At 38.7% G+C, this 27988-nt stretch overlaps 1 protein-coding gene across 3 annotated transcripts; it reads left to right on the forward strand.

Moving 5' to 3' along the window:
* Window positions 1-1558: 1558 nt before the first annotated feature.
* On the forward strand, window positions 1559-27838 carry snx8a (sorting nexin 8a). 3 transcript variants are annotated; one of them, XM_026930192.3, is made up of 13 exons: window positions 1561-1800; window positions 5068-5195; window positions 5378-5507; window positions 7426-7616; window positions 12674-12794; window positions 13055-13191; window positions 16299-16379; window positions 16488-16648; window positions 18834-18963; window positions 19050-19118; window positions 19272-19421; window positions 22433-22579; window positions 26531-27838. In XM_026930192.3, the coding sequence occupies exons 1-13, from the start codon at window positions 1779-1781 to the stop codon at window positions 26621-26623; spliced, it is 1560 nt and encodes a 519-aa protein (XP_026785993.1). In that variant the 5' UTR covers window positions 1561-1778; the 3' UTR covers window positions 26624-27838. The 3 variants fall into 3 exon arrangements, with proteins under 3 accessions (XP_053084584.1, XP_026785993.1, XP_026785992.1); XM_026930191.3 differs by having other exon boundaries at window positions 1591-1800; window positions 22430-22579; XM_053228609.1 differs by lacking the exon at window positions 22433-22579 and having other exon boundaries at window positions 1559-1800.
* The last annotated feature ends 150 nt before the right edge of the window (window positions 27839-27988 follow it).

Raw genomic sequence — 27988 nt, forward strand, 5'->3', positions numbered from 1 at the left:
CTGATGGTACATAGATAAGGTCTTTTTAGGAAAACAACACCAATAGGGGAAATCAAAAATCAAATATGTATTGATCAATTTAGTTAAGTATTAAGAAAGCTGGAAAATAATGTAGCAGCTGCCGAAGATCTTCCAGTTTGTCTTCCAGTTTGACCGACTTGGCCTGTATTTTGGCTGATCAGACCAAGCTGGATTCTTCAGCAGGCAAAAGTCACCAAAATAAATTACAGCAGCTTTACTAGGCATACGTTCACATGGCTACGCACTGGTACATGACATTGTCAATTTTCATTTGAAAATATGATCAAATTTTAGCTACTTCATTTGGCTTCATTATTTAGCATCCTTTTTCTATGTAGTGATGTGTAACTGTTATTAAAGCCAATATTTTTTTGTTGTCTTAGCAACTTCCATCATGTAAATTAGACACTGATAAAATTAAAACCATTTGTTGTTCCTCCTGGCGGTTTGGTGGCACAGTAGTCTCACAGCTCAGGGGAATTATTTGATCCTGAGTTCAGGAAGCTGTTTTTGTGGTTGTTCTCTTTGTAGGTTTCTTCCCACCACCAAAATACCATGCCAGTTTCCACCTGGATTGGCTATGCTAAAACTGCCCATAGGTGTGAATGTGTATATACAGTGCCCTGTGATAGACTGTTGTTCCATACATGGTGTATGTACATTCCTTGTGCCTTACACCCAGCATTCCTTGGATATGTTTTGGATCAAGTAGTTATTGAACATGAAGCAATGAATGAATGAATATTGTTCCTCCTGAAAGGTCTTGCATGCTGACAATTAGTGAAGCGAAGTAACAGACCAACTTTTTGAAAATGTTGCCATTGTAGCTACTTCCTTCTTGGAAGAGACTAGCAGCACACAGGAGAAAATGTATTCAGGAAAATGTCATAGTAGCACTTTATTATGAGTGATCAAATGAGCTGTAATTACACATGAGGTGGATAAACTACATTATATAGCCAAAGGTTTGTGGACATCTGACCATCACACCCATATGTGCTTGTTGAACACCCCATTCCAGATTTATTCCCTCTTTGCTGTTATAATAAGCTCCACTCTTCTGGGAAGCTTTCCACTAGATGTTGGAGCGTGGCTGTGGAGATTTGTGTTCTTTCAGCTACAAGAGCATTAGTGAGATCAGGCGCTGATGTTACAGTAGGTGAGGAGGTCTGGGGTGCAGTCGGTGTTCCAGTTCATCCCAAAGGTGTTCAGTGGGGTTGAGGTCAGGGCTCTGTGCAGGACACTCGAGTTCTTCCACTCCAACCTTCACACACCATGTCTTCATGGAGCTCGCTTTGTGCACAAAGACACGCTAGTCATGCTGGAACAGGTTTCAGGCTTTTAGTTCCAATGAATTTCCAGTGAACAGCATACTACAGCATACAAAAACACATACAATTCTATGCTTCAAACTTTGTAGCAGCTGTTTGACGAAGAACCACATATGATGGTGTGATGATCAGGTGTCCAGATACTTTTGGCCATATAGTGTAATTTTGTATAATAATAATAATAATTTCTGCACACAGACCTCCAGGAGGCGGTTTAGTGCTGGTTTAGTGCTAGTTCACTAGGTATGAACTAATGATCGATTTGAGACAGACCCATAGTGAAGTGAGCTCTGTTTTCTTCTAGGCGTCAGACTCCGCCCACTCACACAGTCACTCCTGGCAGAAGGAAATTACTTTTTTTCCCCTTTTGATTTTCCCCAGGAAATCACATGGAGGTGCAGATGTACTCACATGACAGTGTGAGAGATGGAAGGGGAGCTCAATGAAGGTAATTCATGTCACTTAAGTCTCTTTTGGTGAGCGATTTGGCTGCTTTGGCTTGGGTTTTGGTTGTGTGGGAGACAGTTGTAGTCTCGACTTAAGTTCTGTTTGTCTCACAAGGCGTCATTTTGCTCTTAGAAGATGACTTGTGTGTGTGTGTGTGTGTGTGTGTCGCAGACAGCTTTGGAACACTGCTGTAGAATGTGTGTGTTTAATGCAACGGGAGTTAGACACAATGTTTTCAATGCAAACATGACTGGATGCTGTTTGCTACTTGTTACCATTCTGATCTGCTTGTACACGTTGCCCTGGTGTTGTGTAGTGATGGTCATGGACAGTGCATGCAGCAGGCGCGAGCCGAGCCGTGGCACTTTGTGGCTGCGCGAGCCTCAACAGGACCGGGACCCGGACCAAGACCACGAGCACGAGCACGCGCACGCGCCTGTTGCGTAACCGAGCAGCTGAAAGGACACCGGAGAGAGAACAACTTTCATAATGTCCTCGTGCACGAAAAAAAACAAAACAAAACAAAACAAAAAACACTGTAGCAGAAAAATAAATAAAAAAGATGAACCTCTATGGAAATTCCTGTACAAACCAGATGGAGTGTAATGCTTCCAATCAGGCATGATAATTAATAAATAATAAAAAATAATAATTAATTAACGTAGATGATTGTAGGAATATCATTCTAAGCAGATGTTGGAGTTATCTTCCTGCCAAAAGTGACTGTGCATGAACAACACTATGAAATCCAAACTATACAGAGATTGTTTTGATTATTTTCTATATTTTGTTATTTTATTATTTTCTTTAGTGGATATGTAAAAGCTCATGGGATTTAGTTTTGTTAAACTGCCATGTGAGTGTGGAATAAAGTCAAAAATCTGAAAAAATCCATAATCAGATTCAGAAATATTAAAGTTCAACTGAAATCTAATTTACACTCATTTAGCACTTTATTAGGAACACTACATGAATACTGGGTAGGGCCTGCCTTTGCTCTCAAAACAGCCTCAGATCTTCATGGCATGGACTCCACAAGATGGAAAAGGAAACGTTCCTTTGAGATTCTGGTCCATGTTGATGTGATTGCATCACGCAGTTCCTGCAGATTTTTCAGATGCATTTCATGCTGCGAATCTCCCGTTCTACCACATACCGAAGATGTTCTATTGGATTCAGATCCGGTGACTGGGAAGGCCACTGAAGAACACTGAACTCATTGTCATGTTCATGAAACCTGTACGACAACGTTTGCTTTGTGATGATAATGGTGCATTATCATGCTGGAAGTAGCCATTAGAAGATGGTAAGTTGTGGCCATGAAGGGATGCACATGGTCAGGAACAACACTCAAATAAGTTGTGGCATTCAAGCGATGATTGATTGGTATTAACATGCCCAAAGTGTGCCAAGAAAACATTCCCCACACCATCACGCCACCTCCACCAGCCTGGACTGTTGACACAAGGGTCCATGAATTCATCTGTGGGTGCCAAATCCTGAACCTACCATCTCTGTGCCTCAGCAGAAATCCAGATTCCTCAGACCAGGCTACATTTTTCCAGTCTTCAGCTATCCAGTTTTGGTGAGCCTGTCCCCACTGCAGCCTCAGCTTTCTGTTCTCGGCTGAGAGAATGGAAGCCTATGTGGTCTTCTGCTGTTGTAGCCCATCCGCCTCGACCTGTTGTGCATTCTGAGATGCTTTTCTGCTTACCACAATTGTACAGAGTGGTTATCTGAGTTAATGTAGCCTTTCTGTCAGCTCGAACCAGTCTGGCCATTCTCTATTGCCCTCTCAGCAAGGCATTTCTGTCTGCAGATCTGATGCTCACTGGATGTTATTTCTTTATTGAAATACTCAAACCAGCTTGCCTGGCACCAACAATCATGCCACGGTCCAAATCACTGAGATCACATTTTTTCCCCATTCTGATGGTTGATGTGAACATTACCCGAAGCTGCTGGCCTGTATCTGCATGATTTTATACACCGCACTACTGCCACCTGATTGGCTGATTAGATAATTGCATGAATGAGTAGGTGTATAGTTCCAGTTCACCTCAGTGGGGTCGAGGTTACGGCTGTGTGCAGGCCACTTGAGTTCGTCCAGTCCAACCTTGGCAAACCATGTCTTCATGGAGCTCGCTTTGGGTACAGGTGCATTATCTTGCTGGAACATGTTGGGATAGTCCCCTTAGTTCCAGTGAAGGGAAACTGTAATACAAAGATAGCATACAAAAAAGTTTGCTTCAAACCTTGTGGCAACAGTTTGGGGAAGAACCACATACGGGTGTGATGGCCTGGTGTCCACATACTTATAGTGACCATATAGTGTAGCTCAGAGTGTGTTTTTACAACTTTGTGCCAGTTGTCTTAACCCTGTTTATCATTCTGTAAGCAACTATGCAGCCTAACTATGTTAACCCATAAAGGCAAACATCATATACAATCTGAATGTGTAAATAATGATTCACAAAAGTCATGAGAAGCGTCCATACCTAATATGTGTTAGAAGTTAGAGATTTACTAGTTACTTAGTTTACAGATTACTTAGTTTACAAACAATTTCACTGTTACAATATTAATGTTGTGTTCACAAGTACTTAAGACAGGAAAGTAAGTCCATATATCCTGCTGAAATATCCAGCTTAGTCTGGCCAGCTAAGAGCAACCAAAGCACAGGTGGAGCTGGTCAAAATGGTGGACCATCTTTGCCAGCTGATAAATTTTCCAGCTTTCTTTCTGATATCTTGTCTACATTGATCAATACATGTTTGAGTCTTTCTAATTGCTTTACTGTTGTGTTATTTCCTTAAAAATGACTTGTCTACAACATTGCATATAGCAGTATTTCAGTGATTGATTTCTACAATCTCTTACAATCTGGCGTAAAGGCGGTCTTCCAGCTTGACCAGACCAAGCCTATGGTTTTGGCAGCTAGTAGCTGGGCAGATGAAGCTGGACTTTTCAGCAGTATAAAAGGAAAGGTTTGATGAAAGAGGCTTGATGGTTATTTGCAAAATTTGGAGTAAATAGTGAGCTTCTGAGTGTCAGTCTTAAATGTAGAAAAGCTTTTAGCTCACAGTGCCACAGCACAATCTTCAGTGTCACAGCCATGCTACAGTAACCACTCCATGTTCAAATTAAAACTTGCAGTAATGAATGTAAAACTCTCTTTGGCTTGGAGGTACACATACTGTATAATATCTATTCACATATATTTACACATTAAGACCTTTCAATCTTTATCTTTTTGTCCCATCTACAGGATCAGTCCCTCTGTATTACAGGGAAGTGCATCAAGCTGTGAGTAGTAGGACGGATGAACGGGTGTCAATCGATGTGTTCCAAAGACTCCTCAACAGGACTGATCTCTCAGTCACCGTACAGAACCAGGTTTGCTATACAACTCAGCAAGACTGCTAGTGTTCTTAGAGCTTACATTAAACCTGGTTCTGCGTTTCTAGAGAGTGTATCATCCATTCTGGGTACATTTTGTCATGTTGTGGGTTATGCTTCTTCTGAGAGCCATAAACTTTATTATAGAAAGTCGCATATGCAATTTGTTTTTATTCCAGATAACAGAGCATGTAGATAACGGAGATGGTTTTCTAAGCAAGGTGTCTCTCTATAAAGCCCTGGCGCTGATTGCCCTTGCTCAACAAGGCAAGCAGCCGAGCCCCAAACTCTTGGAGAACTGCATACAAGGTAAGCACAGTTTATCTCAGCAATACAAATCCAGATGCCATTAAAAGGACAATAGTGTCAATCGCCTACCAGAACACTCCATATGACATGTCATGTGGCTCACTAGCTTCTTATTAACTTTCTAGCAGCAGAGTTTCTGCTAGTCAGCACTCAGATCAGAAGTTCAGAGTATCTGCTATGAGTCTGCAGAGTTAGATTTCTAACTAATTTCCAGAAAGTCATATAAACCGAGTTTTATCCGGACAAGTATACTCCCTCCATTCCAGCCCTGAAAAAAAACAACCATGTCAGCACTTTCTGTGCGTTTTGCTTCCCCTGTGTGTTCTCATGCCTTCCTGTTGAGTACTGTGGAACTTTTTTATTCAGTGTGAATTTGACACTTGGATGCTCCCCTATTGAATTCTATTTATAGTTATTGCTTTTGTAATTGTTGTCAGTAAAGTCGACTTCCTCTTGGTTTTAAAGACAGGAATTGTTTCGAATGCTGAGGCATTTTTTCTTCCCAGAGACCTCAAGTTAAAGCTCTGTTTCGAAAAATTGTGGTGTGTTGGTGGAATGGTGTTATTTCAGGTGCTGCCCCGTGGTAGTTCTGCTGCATGAAGCGAAGCTGATGTCTCATGTTTCTTTCTCTCTCATGAGTACATCTCCCACATGTCAAATCTTTAACACCACCCAGGTCTTGCTGTTGAGCTACATTCATGAATCACTGCTGATGCTGCTAAAACATACAATTATAGTGCTTCCTATATAACATGTGAAGGGTGTAATTCAGGGGTAGAAGTTGCATTTTGTTAATGAGTTACAAAAGTATGCTTGTGAAATGGTCTGAATGTGAAGTGTTCACGCTAAGTTTGTGCTACAAGTCGAGTTACAGACTAGTTATGAAGTTGACTATCGAGTCGCGATTCATGAAGTTACAATTTTCTTCAGACATTAGTGACACAAAATGAATTCCGCTTAAGAAGAAAGATTTAATGAAGTCGCAGCACGACTGTTTGCTCCGTCTGGAATAAATTGCGGGATTCAGCGAATGTCAGTCTCGTATGTAGCTGTTAGCTGACCAGTGGCGATCTTGCACATACTCAAGTCTACATTTACGTTATGTTAGTGCAAATATAACATCTGGTTCAGGAATTTCCAAACTAACATTTGCAGTAATGATATTAATCGCCTCTTAGTCTTAGTGGTAAAACATACATAACTATGGATATTATTCCCTTATATTTATTTGTGCATAAAGGCAGTTTTGATGTGTTCCCTTTCCTTCACCGATGATTAAGATTAGTCCCTCTGTACTGACAGTATGACAGGTAGGATGGGCCGAGATTATTAGGACGTATACCACAACGCTGTTGAATTCTCAGATCTGATCTGGTGTTGATTAATTTTCTGTACCAGCAGCTCTGATGGTAGTGCAGGCTGTAATTCAAACCACAGGAATTATATTATTATTAATGCCCTCATTCTCATGCTTTATGCTTCTGTAAGGAGACATTTAGTTCAGGTTTATGGAAGGAGTCTCCAGTTTCAGCTCTTTTGCTAACAGTGATTATCACACTAAAACTACAAGCTGTGCTCGTTTTGTTGTACTAACTTCAAGAGAGTGAAAAAACAGAATCTGGTGAGGTGTAAGACTTTTTGAAGTCACATGGCAAGCCTAACTTGATGCTTGTAAATGACCAAAGGTACTTTTCTTATCTTGTCTTCACGTTTTTTCACTTTTTCAAAGCCAGTGTCTTTCTGATTGACTACAATAACTGAATGTGACCTTTATCACTACTTGCTAGTTGCTACATCACCTAGTTATTCCTGACAGGCACACTTTATTAGCCCCTCCTGACCAGATATATAGAGAATATTCAGGGGGAAAAATTAAACCTTTTTTTAAATTTATTTATTTATTTATTTTTTTAAACAGAGTTCCCTAAACCCCAGCTGGGAGACCCAAAGGAGCTGCAGGCGCTGAGAATACAGCCAGCTCAGGAGAACCCCCTTCTCATATCTCTGTCTCTGGCCAACCTGCTGGGCAAGGACACTATAAAGGTGGAGCTCATCCCTGAGAAGAAAGGCCTGTTCCTCAAACATGTGGAGTATCAGGTCACCAGCGAGGTAAGGGGAGATTAGACCTCTCGAGTAGTATGTTTATGCACTAAGACATTTTCCCTTGGTGAAATAGTTCCCTTTGATAGACAAGTTGATACTGTAACTGTTGTTGGTTTATTTACAGTGAAGCAGAAACAACGCACTTTTAACATATATGAGCGGCTGAGGTTACATAATACACGTTGAATGAAAATCAAACATTCTTTAGTTAAAAAAAGGTGTAGTGTCAATATCACAAGTTAAACTATAACCTCTAATATAGTACTAACACTTCTTTGCCTAGGGAATGTTTGCTATATTCCTCATGGTTATGAAGCATGTTAAATAATGGATTTTGAGTGAAATGTACTTTTTTTTTTATAGAACCTTAGCTAGAAATGTCATGAAAAATACATTCAGGGATGTGACAGCTATAGAGCATTTAGACATTTTGGGAGAAAAAGTATGTATGTATGTAATGTAAACTGTGAGAAATACTCACACACACAATTCCAAAAAAGTAAAAAAAAAGAGCGCAGGCAGCCAGTGATCTCAAATGGCCTGTTGGATTTCACGGATTTCAGCCTTTCTACTTGTATGCCAGTCACACGTTGCTAATGAGAGTCAGGTGTGCAGGGAGTCAGGGCATGTCATGTGTGCAGAATGTCAAGAGAACAAACTTGATCTTGGAGGACTTGTTTTTAGAGCTGTGTTTGAATTCTTTCCCTACTTTCTATACACTCTATTGTTTGTGAGTCAGCCATTTTGTAATGTTTTCCAAATTCTCAGTGGTCAATCATATTTGCTGGATAGTTCACTATATTCATTACCCATAGTGCAACATAAAATCCAGTTAACAACCAATGCGCACTACTTTTCATACTAATGTACCAAAATGCATAGATGTTTTTTCCAGCTGTAGGTTTACTTGGAATTGCATACATATATTAATTATATATATAAGATACTTGGTAATAATAGTTATGTATAACATTTAGATTTTGAGTTTTGGTTTTAGGCGGATTTTTTCACACAGACCTGACAACCCTGGACACCAGATTTTTTACATAATTGGGAGTTTAAAAACTATTATGGAACAACTTTTTGACACAGGCCAGGTTGGGTGCATGGATACATGCTATTGACACCAAATTCCAGTTTTTCCAATCTTCAGCTGTCCAGCTTCGGTGAATCTGTGCCCACTTGCAGCCTCAGATTCCCAATCCCAATATGGTTCTCTGCTGTTTTGGCCATTACTTGCCCCAAGGTTTGACATGTTGTGTGTTCTGAGATGCTCTTCTTCTCAACACGGTTGTAAAGAGTGGTTGGTTAAATTACCATCACCTTCCTATCTGCTCAGAAACAGTCTAGCCATTCTCCTCTACCCGCCTACACATCTGCTGCTCACTGGATGTTTTTTGTTTTTCACCCCATTCTGTGTAAACTCCAAAAACCGTTTGTGGGAAAATCCCAGGAGAAATACTCACACCAGCCCATCTGGCACCAAGTACCATGCCATGGTCAAAGTCACCATGATCACTTTTTTCCAATGCTGCATACTGTAAGTAATGTTAAAAAAAAATAGTGAGGGTTACCTCTAATAAATAAAAATGTGTAAACATACAGTACATAAAGGTATAGTATATACACAAACATAGCTTATGCTAACATATGCTTCTCTTTTAATAGATAAAATTCTTTCAAACAGCATAAACAAACAAGCATATGATGAAGCAGTCTATTAGATAAAACAGATGAATAAAAACAGCATGTACACATAGACAGACATTGGACACAGACAAATAGAGCTCGTTCTTCCTCTTGTGTTGCTTGGATTAAAACTGGCCATTGTGTCCACTTGCCCTGTCTCTGGAGTTCCTTGGCTTTTTAGGTCGGTTTAAGTTTCAGCATCCTCAGGCCTCGACTACACTGATTTTCTTTTCTTCCAGACTAAAACGCAAAACCACACTGTTCTGTGTGGTACAGTGATTACAGTGATTATATTTCTAAATGTAGTCTGTCTATCTGTCTGTCTTCACTCACTTTGCTTACACACACCCACTCTCGCTCACATACGCTGCTTACACACTCCCTCGCTCACTTTACACACTCTAATCACAGACTCCCTCGCTTTGCACATTCGTATCCCTCGCTTGTGTGACTCCTGCTGCTTCCTCACTCCACTCATCCCCCTCCAACATATATATATATATATATATATATATATATATATATATATATATATATATATATATATATATATATATATATATATATTCATATACAGTTAGGTCTGGAAGTAGTTGGACAATGACAGAGTTTTTGTGATTTTGCCTTTATACACCACCACAATGGATTTGAAATAAAACAATCAAGATGTGATTGAAGTGTAGGCTTTCAGCTTTATTTTGAGAGGTTCCACAAAAATATGGCATTTACCATTTAGGAATTACAGTGTGTGTGTGTGTATGTGTGTGTGTGTATATATATATATGTATATATACATATATACATACATACACACACACACAATTACTCATCCCCACCATGAGAGGAAAACATAACCAAAATTAATTGATAAATATCTTTTTGTTAAAAATGAATGTCAAAAAAATGAGCTGATCAAAATTAAAGTGAATAAAAAAAAAAACAGGCGATAAACAGCAGTGTTCATCATTTATCACCACATTATATCCTTAAGCATTTATAAATGATCATTAACGTGCAGAGTGGTCACACTCACGGCTGGAAATAACAAATATTCTTTAATGAAAACAAAGGCGATAAAACAATACGCGAATTCAAAGTAAATTAGTCCTTAGGAAGATGATTTGATTATGGTTTTATTTAATTGTTTTCATTAACTCCGAGTTATTTTATCATTTAATCATTTGTCTGCCTTGATCACCATTTGCAGTGGGTCACTTTTTCTTCATTGGTCTGTACAGTGCTCAGTTAAAATTAACGTCCCAAAACCTCCTACAAGTTAAAGTAGCGGATAGAGACAGGATTTTAAAAAAAAAAAAAAAAAAAAAACACCCTTCCCAAATGATAAACGATGCAGAAGTTGCATAAGTACTCAAGCTAAACACTGAACGAAGCGGACCAATATGCTTTCTTTAAAAAAATAAAATAACAAAAAGGAGCTTGAAAAGCCCGAGCTAGAGCAGCCTGCTCCACTGCTCAGCTCCTTCATGCAAACCAAACCTCCACACTACATCTCAGGAGTTCCCAGCCCATTTACCATCCAATGTGTATCTCCAATTTTTCAGCATTAAAAAAAAGAAGAGGTGGATTTATCTGAAAATAGGAGGTTAAATTATTAAAGATTGGTGGTTAGTGGTGAGTAAACAAGATAAAGTTGAGTGTTTGCCAATGTGCTCTGGAGAAAAAAGTCTTCAGTGTCAGTCTGTGAAAATAAGCCAGACTTGACCATGTTTATTGATGAAAGCAGAATCTCTAGTGAATACTACCAGTCTGGCAGACTCAGTATAGCTTAATAAATCATTAGATGACTTACAATCTGTACAACAAAATGAATCAGGCTCTGACTCCACTATTTAAGCGTTAATTTGTGTTAATTTAGTTTCTAATATATTTTTACATAAAGATCTGTATTTTTCAAACACCGAAATCCATAATGTTAGTTAGATTTTAATAGCATTAGTCTTACTCGCATCACGTCTAAAATACTGCATATTATTTCCTAACAAACAGTGGGAAAAAAATCATACCTCTAATTAAAATATAATTAAATACCTGCACATAAAGGTATACATTTGGTAAAAGCGTGATATGTTATGTGAAGGCATTTTGGTTTGTTGCTATAGGAACGCCTGTACATCCGCTCATTCATTCGCAGTGTATAAAATCCTCCAGATACAGATCAAGAGCTTCAGTTAATGTTCACATCAAAACATCAGAATATGGAAAAAAATGTGATCTCAGCGGCTTTGACCGTGGCATGGTTGTTGGTTCCAGATGGGCTGGTTTGAGTATTTCAGAGATTGCTGATCTCCTGGGATTTCACACACATCAATCTTTATGCAGAACTGTACAAAAAAACATCACCTGAAAGGCAGTTCTGCAGGCAGAAATGCCTTGTTGATGTGAGACCTCAGAGGAGAATGGGCAGACTGGTTTGAGCTTATAAGAAGGCTATGGTAACTCAAATCACAACTCTTTACAACCGTGGTGAGAAGAAAAGCATTGCAGAATGCTCAACATGTCAAACATTGAGGCAGATGGGCTACAACAGGAGAAGACCACACTAGGTTCCACTCTTGTCAGCCAAGAACAGGAATCTGAGGCTATCATGGGCACAGGCTCACCAAAACCGGACAGGTGAATACTGGGAAAACATCTCCTGGTCTGATGAATCTCAGTTTGCCTTGTGTCAACAGTCCAGGCTGGTGGGGGTGGTGTAATGGTGTGGGGAATGTTTTCTTGGCACCCTTTGTGCCACTTAATACCAAACAAGCATCGCTCGAATGCCCCAGCCTGTTTAAGTATTGTAGCTGGCCATGTGCATCCCCTTATGGCCACAATTTCCCAATTTCCCAATCTTCATACTTCCAGCATGATCATGTGACATGATCATGTCACAAAGTGCAGCTAGTCTCAAACTGGTTCTGTAAACAGGACAGTGTACTTCAGTGGCCTTCCCAGTCACCAGATCTGAATCTGATATGTGATCTGAATGTGATATAAAGGGAGATTCGCAGCATGAATGTGTAGCTTACAACCTGTAGCTTACACCAGTTAAGTGATGCAATCATGACAACCTGAATCTCAAAGAAATGTTTCCAACACCTTGTGGAATCCGTGCCGTGAAGAAATGAGGCTGTTCCTAGAGCAAAGGTGGTCTTGTGCATATTCTATGTTTCGAACAGGATCATACCGTTATTGAGTGGTTGTGCTAATACTGTCCAGTTAGCATCTCTTAACTGAGTGTATTTTACCTTCATCTAAGGTAGAATGCTCCACAGGGCTGGAAGCTGACACTCCTGTAAATCTAGAGTAGACATCGATTGATGGGTTTAACATTCTGTTACCAGGATTAACTATTTTTTTTTTTTTTTCAGCGCTTCAAAATTTCCGTCTATCGGCGTTACAGCGACTTTGATGTCTTCCATGAGCTTTTGCTACAGAGGTATGCCTACAGAATCGTGCCTGCCCTACCACCCAAAAGAGTGCTTAAAGGAGGTATGATGTTATGCCATGTATTATACGCTCTAAAAAGCCAAAAGCTTGTAATGAACCCTGTATAACAAACTGTAATATAATGTAATTATTGGTGTCGCCTGTGGTTTGGTGCTTTGACACACAAAGTCATGCTTCTGCCAGCACAAAATCAGCAGATAGCAGTCTTGCACTTTGTGTTTGGCTATGTCTTAGTCATATTTTGGGTCATTTATGCACATTTACTTTAATTAACCTCATTTCTCCTCCTCTGTTCACTACAGTATTGAACTCAATGTCGGAGAGAGAGTTCATTGAAGGACGGCGGCGTGGTTTGGGCAGGTTTTTGAACCTCGTAGCAAGACATCCCTTTTTCTCGGAGGACGAGCTTGTTAAAATATTTCTCACATTCAATGGCTCGGTGGGAACCTTTTTCACATTTCTTTCAAGTGATTGAAAACATAGAATATTGCTAGGTTATTGCTGTTTGCATATGAATGTACAGTATATACTGTATGTGTAGACCTATTAGACTATTTTTGTATTGTTTTGGTATTCCAGTATATTGGATTTGAAATTAAACAATAGCCATGCTTCTATCCAAATATCAAATTATAGTGAATGTTTTCATGGGTCACATTTTGGCAAATCCATTTAGCCGACTAGTGAGAACAAAAAGACGTTGAGGCAATTTGTATCCCTTTGTGTCAGGTCAAACTTTTCACTGTTTTTGGATAAAACTAAAGAGATATAAAAACTGAAGAAATGTCCTAGACCTTTAGAGAGCTGTTTTGTATTTTTTTTCTTGCATTTTCTGTTCTTGGGACTCACCAGTTGTTTACATCATGTGATAATAATGCTGAGGTCATGCTGATGTATTTTAGGTCCTTTCTATTTATGCTATCCTGAATAGCATTCTTAATCTGATGTATAGTCTTCTATAATTCTATTAATTCTGCAAATTCTTTTCTTTTCGGTTTTTCATCATCTTCCAGCTTGTTTGCTTTTGCTAAGTTGAACAATATGTTCTTGGTTCTCATCAAAGAACTTATTGTTGTTCAGTGTCTTTTGTTTATAGCCGGAGGGGATCCGGATAGGATTAGTGTCTCCTTTATCTCCTCTGAGATAAAACTCTAAAAACCTGGACAGCAGGATGAGCTGGTTTCTGTAGGATTGTTTAATCGATGATCCCAGATATCTGAGTCACACTTGGCCATATGTTGTTTTATATGCATTAGTGGTTTGAATATATAGGATATTATTGGATCGATCACAATTATATTTATTTATTTATTTGGTAGCCTCTAATATTAGCTGAATAAAGAACAGTGATACAACTGCTCATTCATTTATTACTAGACTAGATTATAATACTCTGCAGGATTGCACTTCTCTAATTTCAAGATTCTGGAAGTGTGTAATATTGATACACATGCTAGCTTGATAAATACTCCAAATAGCAGAAGTAGAATAGAAGAAAACAACAAAAGAGGCAGCGTCTCACACAGTAGTACCGGCAAATGTCTGATTTTTTTTATCATTGTGACACACTTCTTCGGCCTCACAAAAAAAGATGTGTGATAGAAGACACATTCAACAACTTGACCCTTTTTTTAATCTCATTTGAACATGAACTCATGATGAAGTTGACACAAAAAGAGAACTAAGCTAGTTGAAGAATAACTCCCCTTAAACATGTTTACTATTGTATAACAGAGCGGTTATGTTTTGCACTTTATCTCCATTCATTTGAAATCCAATATGCTAGTGTATAGAGCCAAAACAACAGGAATGGTCACCACCTAGCTGTTTATGTACTCTATATTTTTGAGGTATTTTTGAGTGTTTAGTCTGCTCTGATTCTTTGTTCACTCTTTGCTTGTAATTTTCAGTAAAATGCGTCAGCAGAATACATGTGAAGTCTACAGTCCCCTCTGAAAGTATTGGAACAGCAAGGCCAATTCTGTTGTTTCAAAGATGAATTTGAGACAGTAGTTCAGACTTTCAGCTTTCATTTCCTCATATGTACATCTAGATGTGTGAAACAACTTTAAAACATGGCACCTTTGGTGGCTGACCACACAATTTTTAGGAGAGCAAAAGTAATGGAACAGATAGTCTTAAAGTAAACAACACTTAATATTTGGTTGCATATCCCTTGCTTGCAATAACTGCATCATGCCGATGACCCACTGATGTCACCAAACTGTAGATGTTTGTTTTGGGGGTTTCTTCCTTCAGTCTCCTCTTCAGGAGGTGAAATGCTGTTCAATTGGGTTAAGGTCTGGTGATTGACTTCGCCAGTCTAAAACCTTCCACTTCTTCCCCTGATGAAGTCCTTTGTTGTGTTGGCAGTGTGTTTTGGGTCATTGTCTTGCTGCATGATGAAGTTCCTCACAATTAGATTGGTGCATTTCTCTGTAAACTGGCAGACAGAATGTTTCTGTAGACTTCTGAGTTCATTCTGCTGCTACCACCATGAGTTACATCATCAATAAAGATTAGTGAGCCTGTTCCAGAAGCAGCCGTGCAAGCCCAAGCCATGACACTACCTCCACCGTGCTTGACCTGTGAGCTTGTATGTTTTGGATCATGAGCAGATCCTTTCTTTCTCCACACTTTGGCCTTTCCATCGCTTTGGTAGAGGTTAATCTTGGTTCCAGGACTTTTGTGGCTCACCTCTGTATTTCTTTGTGAATTCATATCAGACCTTCTGATTCTTACTGCTGATGAGTGGTTTGTGTCTTGTGGTATGGCTTCTACATTTCTGCACTTGAAGTCTTCTTCAGAAGGTGGATTGTGAAACATTCATTCCTGCCCTGTGAAGGTTGTTGATGATGTCATGAAGGGTTGTTTTGGGGTTTTTCTTCACAGCTCTCACAACGTTTCTGTCATCAACTGCTGTTGTTTTCCTTGGCGACTTGTTTGATGCCCGGTTGTTAGTACAGCAGTGGTTTCTTTCTTTTTTCAGGACATTCAAGTTGTTGTATTGGCTATGCCTAATGCTTGTGCAGTGGCTCTGATAGATTTTCTCTCTTTCTCAGCTTCAAAATGGCTTGCTTTTCTGCTGTAGACAGCTCTCTGGTCTTCATGTTGGTTTATCCTTTTTAACAACAAATGGAGTCTTCACAGGAGAAACCCAGGACTTAAAACAAAAGTAGACATTCAGAGCTATTAATTCTTTAAACAATCAATGTAACACAGCACACTTGGGCAGCAAGAAACACCTATCAGTCACATGTTCCAATATTTTTGATCACTTGAACAAATGGGTAGGTTCAAACAAAAGGTGCCATGTTCTACATTGTTTAACACATCTAGATGTAAATATGAGGAAATGAAAGCTGAAATTCTGATCTGTTGTCTAATATTCATCTTTTCATCTCAAACCCAAATGTCTTCAGTGTATAGCAAAAACAATAGAATTGGCCATGCTGTTCCAATACTTTCGGAGTGAACTGCATATTTAATGATGTCATTTACATGAACTTTCCTAATCATTCTTTTGGTTTGTTTTTAATGTCTCAGGATGTCCAAACAAAGCTACGTGATGCTTTCAAGAAAATGGGAGACGAGTTTATGACATATACATATGCAACACAAGCCAAGGTTTCTGTTTGTTTCTTCTTCTACTACACTCACATTATCTACCATATTGGATACTACACTAGTCATATTCAGTATCATTATGCCCTTATATATATGTCTTTTCTGTAGGAATACCTCCCTCCGGACATCCAGGCCTTGTTTACTACGTGCCGAGAGCTGATCAGAAACATCCACAACAGCTTTCAGAAACTGCGGGACCGAGCAGAGAGAATGGCAGAGCGTTCAAAGGAGAACTCCACCGATCTGCTCATGTTTGGGAAGGAGCTTAAGTAAATAATCGATGTTGTTATACAGTATTGCTTACGAATACCCTATTTAAGTTAAATACTGTAATGAAAATGACGATTAAATTATTAATTATATCAACTTATTTAATTACATTACATTTTATAAATGCATATAATTTAGTTTTTTTCGAGACTGTTAAAACTTTTTTTTTATTACGGCTATGAACGTGTTTAATGGTAATTTTAACTGCTAATGTTTTTAAAAATTTTTTTTTTTTTTACCAGTTAGCATCTTTTTCTTCTGTGTTGAATGTTCCATGGGTTTCCACACCATGACCAGTTCCCCACAATGATGTATTGAAAGGGATTTTTTACAACATCCTATTTTATCTAATTACAGTTTCTGGAAAATAGAGGAAATTAAAAACAATAGAATGTTTTTGAGAATGTCCATTGGTTTGCATTTCTTTTAAATGTAAACTATAAGAGGTGTCTATAATCTTGCAACATGTTTTTGAGAGAAAATACCATTTCCAAAAAAAAAAAAAGAAGAAAAGTCGTTTCTTAAACGGTGTATTGTAAACTTCGAATGTGTGTAATGTTTATTTTACACAACCATTTTGCCTGTTTTCTTGAAGGGTGCCAATTATTCTGGAGTTAACTATACACTCACCATCCACTTTAATAGGAACACCTGTACACCTGCTTATTTATGCAGTTATCGAATCAGCCAATCATGTGGCAGCAGCACAATGCATAAAATCATGCGTATAGAGGTCACACTTTTTCCCCATTTTCATGTTTGATGTGTTTATGTTCACATCAAACATGAAAATGGGGAAAAAGTGTGATCTCTGTGGCATGTGTTTAACCGTGGCATGGTTGTTGGTACCAGATGGGCTGGTTTGAGTATTTCAGAAAGTGCTGATCTCCTGGGATTTTCACACACAACAGTCTCTAGAGTTTACAGAGAATGGTGTGAAAAAACAAACAAAGAAAAAAAAAGACACTGAGTTAAGTGACTACTGTGGGTGGAAACGCCTTTAGAGAGGTCAGAGGAGAATGGCCAGATTGGTTTGAGCTGCCAGGAAGGATATAGTAACTCAAATAATCACTCTTTACAACCATGGTGAGCAGAAAAGCATCACAGCATGCACAACACCATGACCACATTGGATTCCACTCCTGAAGATTAGAAAAAAAAATCACCTGGTCTTTTTCCAGTCTTCAGCTGTCCAGTTTGGGTGAGTCTGTGCCTATGATAGCCTCAGATTTTTGTTCTTGGCTGAAAGGAGTAGAACCTGATGTGGCCTTCTGCAGTTGTAGCCCATCCATCTCAAGGTTTGACTGTTGTGTGTTCTTTTCTGCTCACCATGGTTGTAAAGAGTGCTTATTTGAGTAACTATAGACTTCCTGTCAGTTCAAACCAGTCTGGTCATTCTCCTCTGATGTCTCTCATCAGCTAGGTGATTCAGCCTGCAGACTTTCTGCACACTGGATGTTTTGTTTGTTTTTTACTCTAGAGACTGTTGTGTGGGAAATTCCCAGGAGATCAGCAGTTTCTGAAATACTCAAACCAGCCCATCTGGGACCAACAACCATGCCACGGTTAAAGTAACAGAGATCACACTTTTGCTTCATTCTGATGTTTGATGTGAACATTAACATTGAAGCTCTTGACCTGGATTTGCATGCTTTTATGCATTGTGCTGCTGCCACATGATTGGCTGATTGGATAACTGCATAAATGAGCAGCCGTACAGGTGTTCCTATTAAAGTGGATGGTGCATGTTTATTTTTCACACTGAGGTAGAAGTTGCATGTATGACCTCATTTGTTTTAAAATAATTAGAATCAAATACTTCCCTTTTGTGGCCTACTGCAGTAGACTATAAAGCAGATAAACAATTGCATTTGTTCAGAAAGCATACTTGTTTGAAGGAACTGTTGCTTTTGTGCAAGGGGAAGTCATGAATTATTTTGAGCTGCTTCTTTGAAGCACTTCCCTTTCAATTCTAAAATATATTATTAAAATATTACGCAACATTAAATGCGGTCTTCTAACGGCCAATTACCTGCATTATCTTTCTTTAGTAGTGAAGCTCAATAATTAATACATGGTATATAGCTGTGTTTGGTTTCAATTTGCTTGACATGTTGTGTTTCACATATCCCATAGATTCTTTTTTTTTTTTTTAGCTTATTTTCTCTTTACTCCTTTCTCCAGTACATTGGGTTGTGACCCCTCACCCCTGCCTACCCTGGACTCCTCTAAGAGCATGTGGGCTGATTTGAGACTCTCTCTCCGCGGCCTTTCCTCTGAATTCTCCCTGTTATCAGACAAAGCTGCCCAACAGGTAATGGCTCATTTATAGAAAGTATTCATGCAGGACACAGAAGAGATCATCCAAACCTGGGGCCCTTATATGTTTTTTTTTAATAGGGAAAAAGAGAAGAGGATGACGTGGTGGAAAAACTGAACTTCTTCCTGGATTTGCTGCAGTCGTACAGGGTAAGTATGTATGAAGTGTTAGTGTGGCTAGACCTGTTGTGGATTCGTAGTATAATTTTGTAGATTATATATTTTTATAGATTACAGCCTAAACCCTTTAGAGTAGATTTAAAATGAAAAATGTGTAAGCTGCTTACTGAGCATATGGCGCAGGACTTGTGTGAGCGTCACGAGAAGGGCATTCTGCATGAGCACCAGAAGGCCCTTCAGAAGTACAGTGTGATGAAGAGACAGATGATGAGTGCAGCTGTGCAGCCAAAAGAACAGGTGTCTGTGGAGCAGCTGGAGTCCCGCATCGTCCAGGTCGGTCTTCTTATAGACACACACTTAAACATGAATATACAGTATAATACACAAAAAATCCCAATATTTATTTTTCCTTGTATATGTGAGGTGGTATGGTAATCAGTGAACATAAGTGGAGTTCATTTCAGACCCCTTCACTTTTTCCTCATTGTTTCTGCAAAAAAATACTCAATAATGAAAAAGCATAAACAGGCTTTAACATTTTTTTGTAAATTCATCAAAAATACAAAAAAGGACCTCAGATTTAGACAAATATTCAGACCCTTTGCTCTGTCACTTGAAAATGAGCTCAGGATCATCCTTGAGATCTTTCTACAACTTGATTAAAGTTTACCTATGGTACATTTATTTAATTGGGCGTGAAAGCTTGACAACTGGAAGCGCCTTTCTTAGCAAGTCTGTAGATTTGTCCTGCAGGATTATGTCAATACACAGACTTGGTGAAGGAAACACAAAAAAATTCTTGAGCTTTGAAGGTCGCTTAGGACACAGTGACTTCTATAATTCTTACATGGAAGAGCTTTGGAAGTAACAAGACTCTTCCTAGAGCTGGCCATCCAGTCGAACTGAGACTAAAGCTTTAGTCAGGGAGGTAACAAAGAAACCAAAGGTCCCTCTGATGTAAGTCCAGAAGTCCTGCATGGAAAACCTGCCAGTAGGACAACCATCTCTGCAGCACTCCACCAATCTGGGCTTTACTGTAGAGTGGCCAGACTTACTTCAAGTTTGCCAAAAGGCAACTGATGGACTCACAGGCCATGAGAAACAAGACTCGGTGGCCTGGTGAAACCAGGATTGAACTCTTTGGCCTGAATGCGAGGCGATGTATCTAGAGGAAACCATGCACCACTCATCACCTGTCCAAATCCATCCATCCCACACTGAAGCACTGTGGTGGCAGCATCATGTTGTGAAGTTGTTTTTCAGCAGCAGGGATTTGGAGGCCTGTGAGGTTGTGGGAAAATATGAATGGATCAGAGTACAGAGACATCCCTGAGGAAAATCTGTTCAATGACAGGCATGACCTCAGTTTGAGGCGACAGTTTGCCTTCCAGCACAACAGTGAATCAAAACACTCTGCCAAAATGACAGTCCCAGTCCCAGTCCCAGCCGAAACCCAACATCTTTTGGAGAGAAAATAATATGATGATGCTTCTGTTCAACCTGACAAACCATGAAAGGTTCTGTAGTGGAGGAATGGGAGAAGATCCCCAATTCCAGATGTGCCAAACTTCATATTCATCAATACCAAGGTGCTTTAACACTAGTGCTTTGCACTAATTAAAGGGTCTAAATATTTATGTAAATGTGATTTCATTTGTAATAAATTTACTTTAAAAAGCTGTTAACATGCTTTCATTATAGAGTATTTTTCAGGTTATTAAAAAATGGAACCATTGTACAGAAACTGACCATTAAAACTGAACATACATTGACCATTGTTCAGTAGTGGCTTGTGATTTTGTTGAGGCAGGATGACATTAATAATGACCACATCTCAAGCAAATTTAATTCGAGAGGCTATCTCACATGACTTATGCTATAGACTACTATGTGCTAATCCTATAATAGTCAGTTGAGAGTCAGCAACATAGTCTTCCAGCGTACAGCTGGAGTAGCAGCTCGTTTTGAGAGGTTTCAGACATACCTTTGTTCAGCTGTGTGTGAGGTAATATCATCAACCAGGGTTCACAGGTTTCAGCAAAATTTCCAGCTCAACAACATCTTAAAAACCACTCAAAATACCTGAAACTGGCTCAAAAATTTGGCCATTGGAAAAGGGAGATATTTTTCTTCTTTTTCTCAGCCTTTGTGTGGGAGACAATTATTTCATATATCAGTATTTCAGATGTACGGTCATTATCAATTCCATAATCCCCCTTTTTTCCTCTTCCAGTCTTGGCAATATATCTTACCATAGAAATGGATCTGTACGCCATAGCAGGCTGCTCTATGATTGCGCAACACCTAGAAAGGCGAGCAAATCAATGGAACTTTGGCTTCTATTGGGCAAATGGCAACATTTTTTAAACTGTAGTCACTCAAAAGAGGTAATTAGTATTTCAACGGAATTTGAAATGTATGGAGTTGTGAATGAGGACACTATGAGGATTAACATTTGCCCCAACAGGCCCTATGGATGAGCCACTGCCATTGTTGAATCTCCTATTAAATATGACTAGGCAAGACGTCTATAACAGTGTTGGAAGTGTTCTGACAACTGAAATAAAATCTTCTGGTACATCATGATCTTGTCTATATACCAACATACCAAGGCTATTTTTTACCAAGGATATTGTTGTTGTTTTTTTTTTTTCCTGTTTTGAGTCGGATTCAAGCAACACCTGGCATATACAGATATGCAAATATTTTAAGAGCCTGTTAATTTGATTTACTCTGTTAGCAAGTTCTTGATTTAACTTTGAATAACTTAATTATTGTCTTCAGCTTTTGCTTTCACCTCACTGTGACTCATTTATGAAGTTTGCAGCTCAGGCAGGAAGTCACTTTGAATGGTTTCTGAAAAACCCAACTGTGCTGGTAAAAGCATTCAGTGGAGATGTTATCAAGTTTTGTAAGAGAGAAGGTATATATCTTAGTGTATATTATAGTTTATTTTCATTGCACCTAGAATTTACACTGTTTAAAAACTTAATGAAAGTAAGTAATAGGGTTATTAGGAGGCCTCTTCTTATACTAGGTTCATTTGGGCCATCCCTTCAAATGAAACATCCTTCAGAGTAAAGTAAGAGAGGGTTATTTACATAGACAGTACTTTCCTCTCTAGAATGCTAGGGGAATTTTGGTTTCCTTAGTCAACAGTAAGAAACTGAACGAGAGGAAGTAAAAAAAGGACAATGTTTCTCACCACCAGATGCTGACTTGATCTACATGTCAAATCTTTCAGGCACATAAAGGTCTAAACTGGCCACACTGTGATTCACAAGCCCTCGGTACATAGTCATCATTCAGCACGCAATATCTCTGTGACTTTCTTCCTGCAGCAGGAGAATGCAATCCAGACGATGGAGCTACGAAACTACTTTTCCCTGTTCTGTGTGCATCAGGAAAGCCAGCTGATCTTTGCCTACCTCCCCATCACCTCACACATCCTAGGGGCCTTCGTCAATTCACAAGTACAGAGTCACAGAGAGGTGAGAATTGTTGGATGTGCAAGTTACATGATGTGGTCAGACAGAGCGAAAATGAGGGAACAGTGAAAAAGTGGTGACTTGGTTACTTTGTGAAAAAGGAAGTGAATGCCACCCATAGGAAACAACGGTGGTTAAACTCTTTTGAAGCAACTCATCCTAAGTCTGAAAGGCATTCACTTCCCTGTCCAAAATTCACATGACTAGTAATTCTGTCTGGGGATTTTTTGTCAATTCCCTCTAAGGTCTCATGTCACATATTTTTGACCTGCACGAAAGAGTGATTAAAAATAAAAACTTTTAATGCTTATATGACACTACAGCTATGTAACACTGTAGTCGAACACTGTAACATTACAACACAAGGAGATTAAGGTACTAATTACGGACTGTAAAATCTAACTTCTTTGGGTCTCCACATGTGCACCAGAAAACAACAAAGTAACTGTGGAGGAATATGTTGCCAGTAAGTGTTACTATTTTTAATCACTCTATATATTTGAACTGAATGCTGATTTGAATGATTATACTTGATATTAAAACACCACTTGAATATCACAGTGAATCTTACTTTTCCCTTTTCAAGAAAGGGTCAATATATCAATATATCAATATATCAAGGATCAATTTAGCTTCATATATCTAATAGAGTCTATTAGTATCATCTAAGAACTAATTTAAACTAAAAAAATAAAGCTTTTTAATGTCAGGACTGGGCGTTCCTGAAGATTGTGAACTGCTTGTTGAAGATTGACATTTTCATGGTCAAGCATAAATATAAACAGATACTTCAACAGGGATTCAGAAAAAGCAAAATAAGCATTTCAAAAGATGAGAGCAAAAAAAGCCATGAAGGCACAAGATGCAGTATAGCAGTAATAAAAGACCTTTCCTCCTTTCCAGAAGTTCTAAATATTTAATTCACAGTTTGACACCCTTAACTGTGAAGATGAATGTAAGGTACTGCTGCAAGCCTTAGACATCATCTCAGGGCCAATGATCTCTATTTCATTCACTGCCAGGAAGTGTAGGCCAGACAAGGCCCCACTGCCAGAGGGGATCCAGGCAAGGGTGCTTAATCAGTATGCCATCGAACGTTCTCAATCTTTCCGGAATCCATCCATGTTGCCTCTGTATGCACTTTCTTGTAAATATCTACAATTATTCCAGTGCCTAGGAAACCACACCCTTCAGAACTAAACCACAACTGGCTGGATGCACTTACTTCTGTAATCACAGCCATGCTCCAAAATCTAATGGAAAGCCTTCCCAGAAGAGTGGAGGTTATTAGAACAGCAAAGGGGGACCAACTCCAGATTAATGCCATGCCTTTGGACTAGGAGGTTCAACAATCCTATAGGGGTGTCAGGATCAGGTGTCCACAAACTTCTGGCCATATATTGTATCATTGGTCCTTTTTTATATACTCGCTATACAAATTACTGCATCAGACCCTCTCTACCTCCAGAGCATATCTGAAATACTTGGACAATACTACCTTTCTTAAGCTCTTTGAGGACAATGAAACATTTATTAATTTCTCAGGTTACACAGTGGTGTGTAGACAATTATCTACAGATTGTCTCAATGACAAAAGGAATGGCCACTGGCACCACTAAATCATGCAGGGGAGTCTGGTTGAAAGTATCTGGGACTCACTCTTGACAGCAAAATCAATTTTAGCCGGCACACAAAGGACATCTATAAATGCTGTCAGTAATTTGTAACCCGGGAGAACTTCAGATTCTCCGTGCCATTGTACAAAAGCAAAATGGAGCCCATTCAAATGCACAAATCACCCTGATTCTTCAACATGCTTCCAGCCACCAGAAAAAAAAAAAAAAAGCCAAAGTCAAGGTTACATCCACTTCATCCAAAACCGTAGGTCTCTCCGTTCACCCCTTGTGGACCTTAACAATACAGTCTGCCTTCAAGTAGCACTTGCAATATCTCAAGAATCCGAATATCCCATAACCCAATACTTTATTTGTGTATATATCTGGATGTAGATAGTGGACTTTGGCTTGGAAGAATGCTTGGACCATCTGCAAGATTAGTGCAACACATTACCTTCCTGGACCAGATATGCTCTCAAGTATGCAGTGTATGTTTAAAAAGAACAGGGTATGATTGCCTTACACTACATACATGTGTGTATGTGTGAGCTCAGATCATTGAATGTACTGTTTGTATGTTATATACATACAAAGGAAAGAGGAAGTTAAGAGGAAGTACCCTATGGGGACAATGAAGAAACTAACCTAACCAAACAGGAATAATTTGCAAGAGTGTTTGTTCTGCTTTAAAGACAAGCTTAAATGAAATTGAGCCTTTTTTGTTTGCTCGTGAATCTACTTATGATCATATTAATCACTTTAAAGACAAACTTCTTCCTTGCCGGTCATCTTCCACTAAAGTGCAACAGCTTTTTGCCTCTAACTGGCGTCTCTTCAGTACCGTGGGTGCCAGCGGTGTTGTGGGAGGTGAGCAGTCCTCCATGATTGACTGCAGGCTAACATTTAGATCTGACTCAATATTTTGTTTCCAAAAGCCATTAATTCCACATGGATAAAACCAAAGTCATACATTATACATACGTACGTTATTCCTGCTCAGATATGCTGTTTTACTTGGAAATGGGTTAGTTTCACATTGTGGAAGAAAAATGCATTCAGAATCAATTGCTAATTAAAATATTTCTAAATGTTAGGAACAATTTAGCCAGTGTGATGTTTTTAGCAGCCTGAAGTGAAGCTTCAATCAATGACTTTTCATAAATAAGACTTTTTAGATCACTACATAAGAATTTACCATGTGAATTAAATCATCACTGTTTTGCCATAGATTATAGAAACATCATTTTGCCAAGTTAAAAGTGGATTTTTAGATTCTGCAGCACAGGTTTAAAGAAAATATCACGAACCACTAAACTTTGAGTTTTTAAAAGTTTAAATTATGGGCAGTCAGGGACAGAACAGCCAATATGGCTACTGTAATACCACTTATAACATCCTGGCTAGCTGATGACATCTTCGCTTCATTCATGAAAAATATGAAATGAATTTCAAGGAATTCTGAACATGTTAGGTTCATTTCAAGCACCTGGGAATTCAGAAGTCTTGAAATGAACCTAATATTAGCATAAATAGAAGACGTCTCTAGAACAGCCCTGACCTCAACCCCACTGAACACCTTTGGGATGAACTGGAACACCGACTGCACCCCAGACCTCCTCATCCGACTTCAGCGCCTGATCTCACTAATGCTCTTGTAGCTGAATGAACACAGATCCCCACAGCCACGCTCCAACATCTAGTGGGAAGCCTTCCCAGAAGAGTGGAGGCTGTTATAATTGCAAAGTTGGGACAAAATCTGGAATGGCATTTTCAACAAACACATGGGTGTGATTGGTCAGGTGTCACTTTTGGCCATATGTATATATCAGTATATGTTTTTCATCCATTAAGGAGATTAAACTTGAACTTGTGCTTTAAGCAGCTTTAAATTATGGGCAGCAATTTCTTTAAATGAGAGCACTACTTTAATTAATTTGAGAATGAATCTGTTATGTGCAGACATATTTAAACTGGCGGTTACATTCTCCATGAAGTAAATTGTGCACACATTTTATAACGTTGAGACTTCTCATACCGCTAGGGTTTTTTATAGCCTTGTTAAACTAAATCTTATCGATGAATTAATAAAACAGAAGGCTTTTGGTGGTCTCTCCAGAACTCCGTACTAGTAGAAAGTTAAGCCGACTGTGGTATTAATGTGGTGTTCTCTTCACAGTCATATATTTCCACGACGTTGAAGAAAATATTGTAAGAATTGTGCAGGAAATGTGAAATAACACCCAGAAAATGTGTGAACTTTCCCTAGGGCTTCCATAGAATCCCAGTCCAATTCTCGTATGCCGCTAGTCTCATGAGCTTGTCTTTTATCTCCATGTAGATGGGCCAAGTTTGGAACAATCTTCACTCCAAGCTGAGCGGACTTTTTGCAGCCAGTAATGGATGTCAGTCTCCTCCTCTCACGCCAAAATAGCCTAGACGTGGTGCTTAGAGAAGGGGGAAATGGAAACGCTGGGCTGCCAGAAGCGCTTCAGGCAATTTTCTTTCCTTTATGTATCCTACAAAACACTACCATGCATGATGGTAACTTGTTGGTTCTTACTTTGTGCTCATTTCTACGCAGAAGCGTACTGATCTTTTATTATCAGTACTTCATGCTGAACTTGATGGCAAAATGACACCAACATATTTTGTATGAAATGATCATCTTTGTAAGGTAACTTAAATGAAAAGCATTTTGCTCTTTTTTTTTTTTATTATTTAGTCATTATTAAGCTAAGGATATAATTTTAAGGATAACACTTCATTTTGTAACAAGTTTACCACCAGGGGATGGCAGTATTGCTGCAAAGAGGTTTTTTTTTTTTTTTTTAAACCTGTGTCCACAAAGGTGCAGGTTATTGCTCCATGTAGTGCAAAACTTTTGACGGGAAAAAAATTAGTAATAGTGGCATAGTGTCAAGATTACTACTATAATCTTTTCCTTGCTAAACAAACCAGAGCTTCGAGCAGCTCTAATTTTTTTTTTTTTCCATAGTTGCAACGTCTGAGCCCAAATCTAGAATATGTGTACTCAAAGTGTGCATTGATAATCTGCATAGCAGAAGAGGAACTGACATCTGAAGAACATACCAAAGATTGTTTCAGATGTTTTCTTAAAGCATAATGAAATGTCTAAATTCCTAGATTAGTACATCTCAGGTGAAAATATGAAGTAAAATGAAAGAAAAAAGATTGATATTAAATGTTTATTAACTTAAAGCAGAGAATAAAGATATTCTATACCAGTATTTTTGCCTGTATATTATCTAACAGACCGTGTGTGCCATGCATGCCTCTCTTATTATCCAGTATCCTGATTCATTCATCGAAGCCATGCTTTATACAAAAATTTACATTTTGTATAAATTCAGTATCTAATTCTTTTGTGCATGAGAACTATTTTGGATCATTTTGTGTATTAATTAAGTTTTTGCAAACAGTTCATAACTTTTATTTGCTTGATGGATCTAGCATGTGCCATAGTTTGCCCTCTGCTGGCATTATGGGCAAATTACAACTTTAAGTTCTTATTGAATGAATGTGTTGGACATGTGCTCACATTTTCTCGGCTGCCTCTGTTTTTGCCCTTGTGTTGTTATATGTACATTTTTGCTAATCAGCAATAAAGCAAGAGATTTAAGCATGAGATTAAAATGATCTGTGTTTTGTATTCAATGTGGTCATATTGTACAAAATGGCCAGAAAGAAACACAAAAACAAAAAACACACACACAACTTAATTTTAAAGATAAAGGAAAGGACCATTATATTTGCATGGTAGATTTTCAGTATTTCT

This window comes from Pangasianodon hypophthalmus, chromosome 23 (genome assembly GCF_027358585.1).
Source record: "Pangasianodon hypophthalmus isolate fPanHyp1 chromosome 23, fPanHyp1.pri, whole genome shotgun sequence".
NCBI lineage: Eukaryota > Metazoa > Chordata > Actinopteri > Siluriformes > Pangasiidae > Pangasianodon > Pangasianodon hypophthalmus.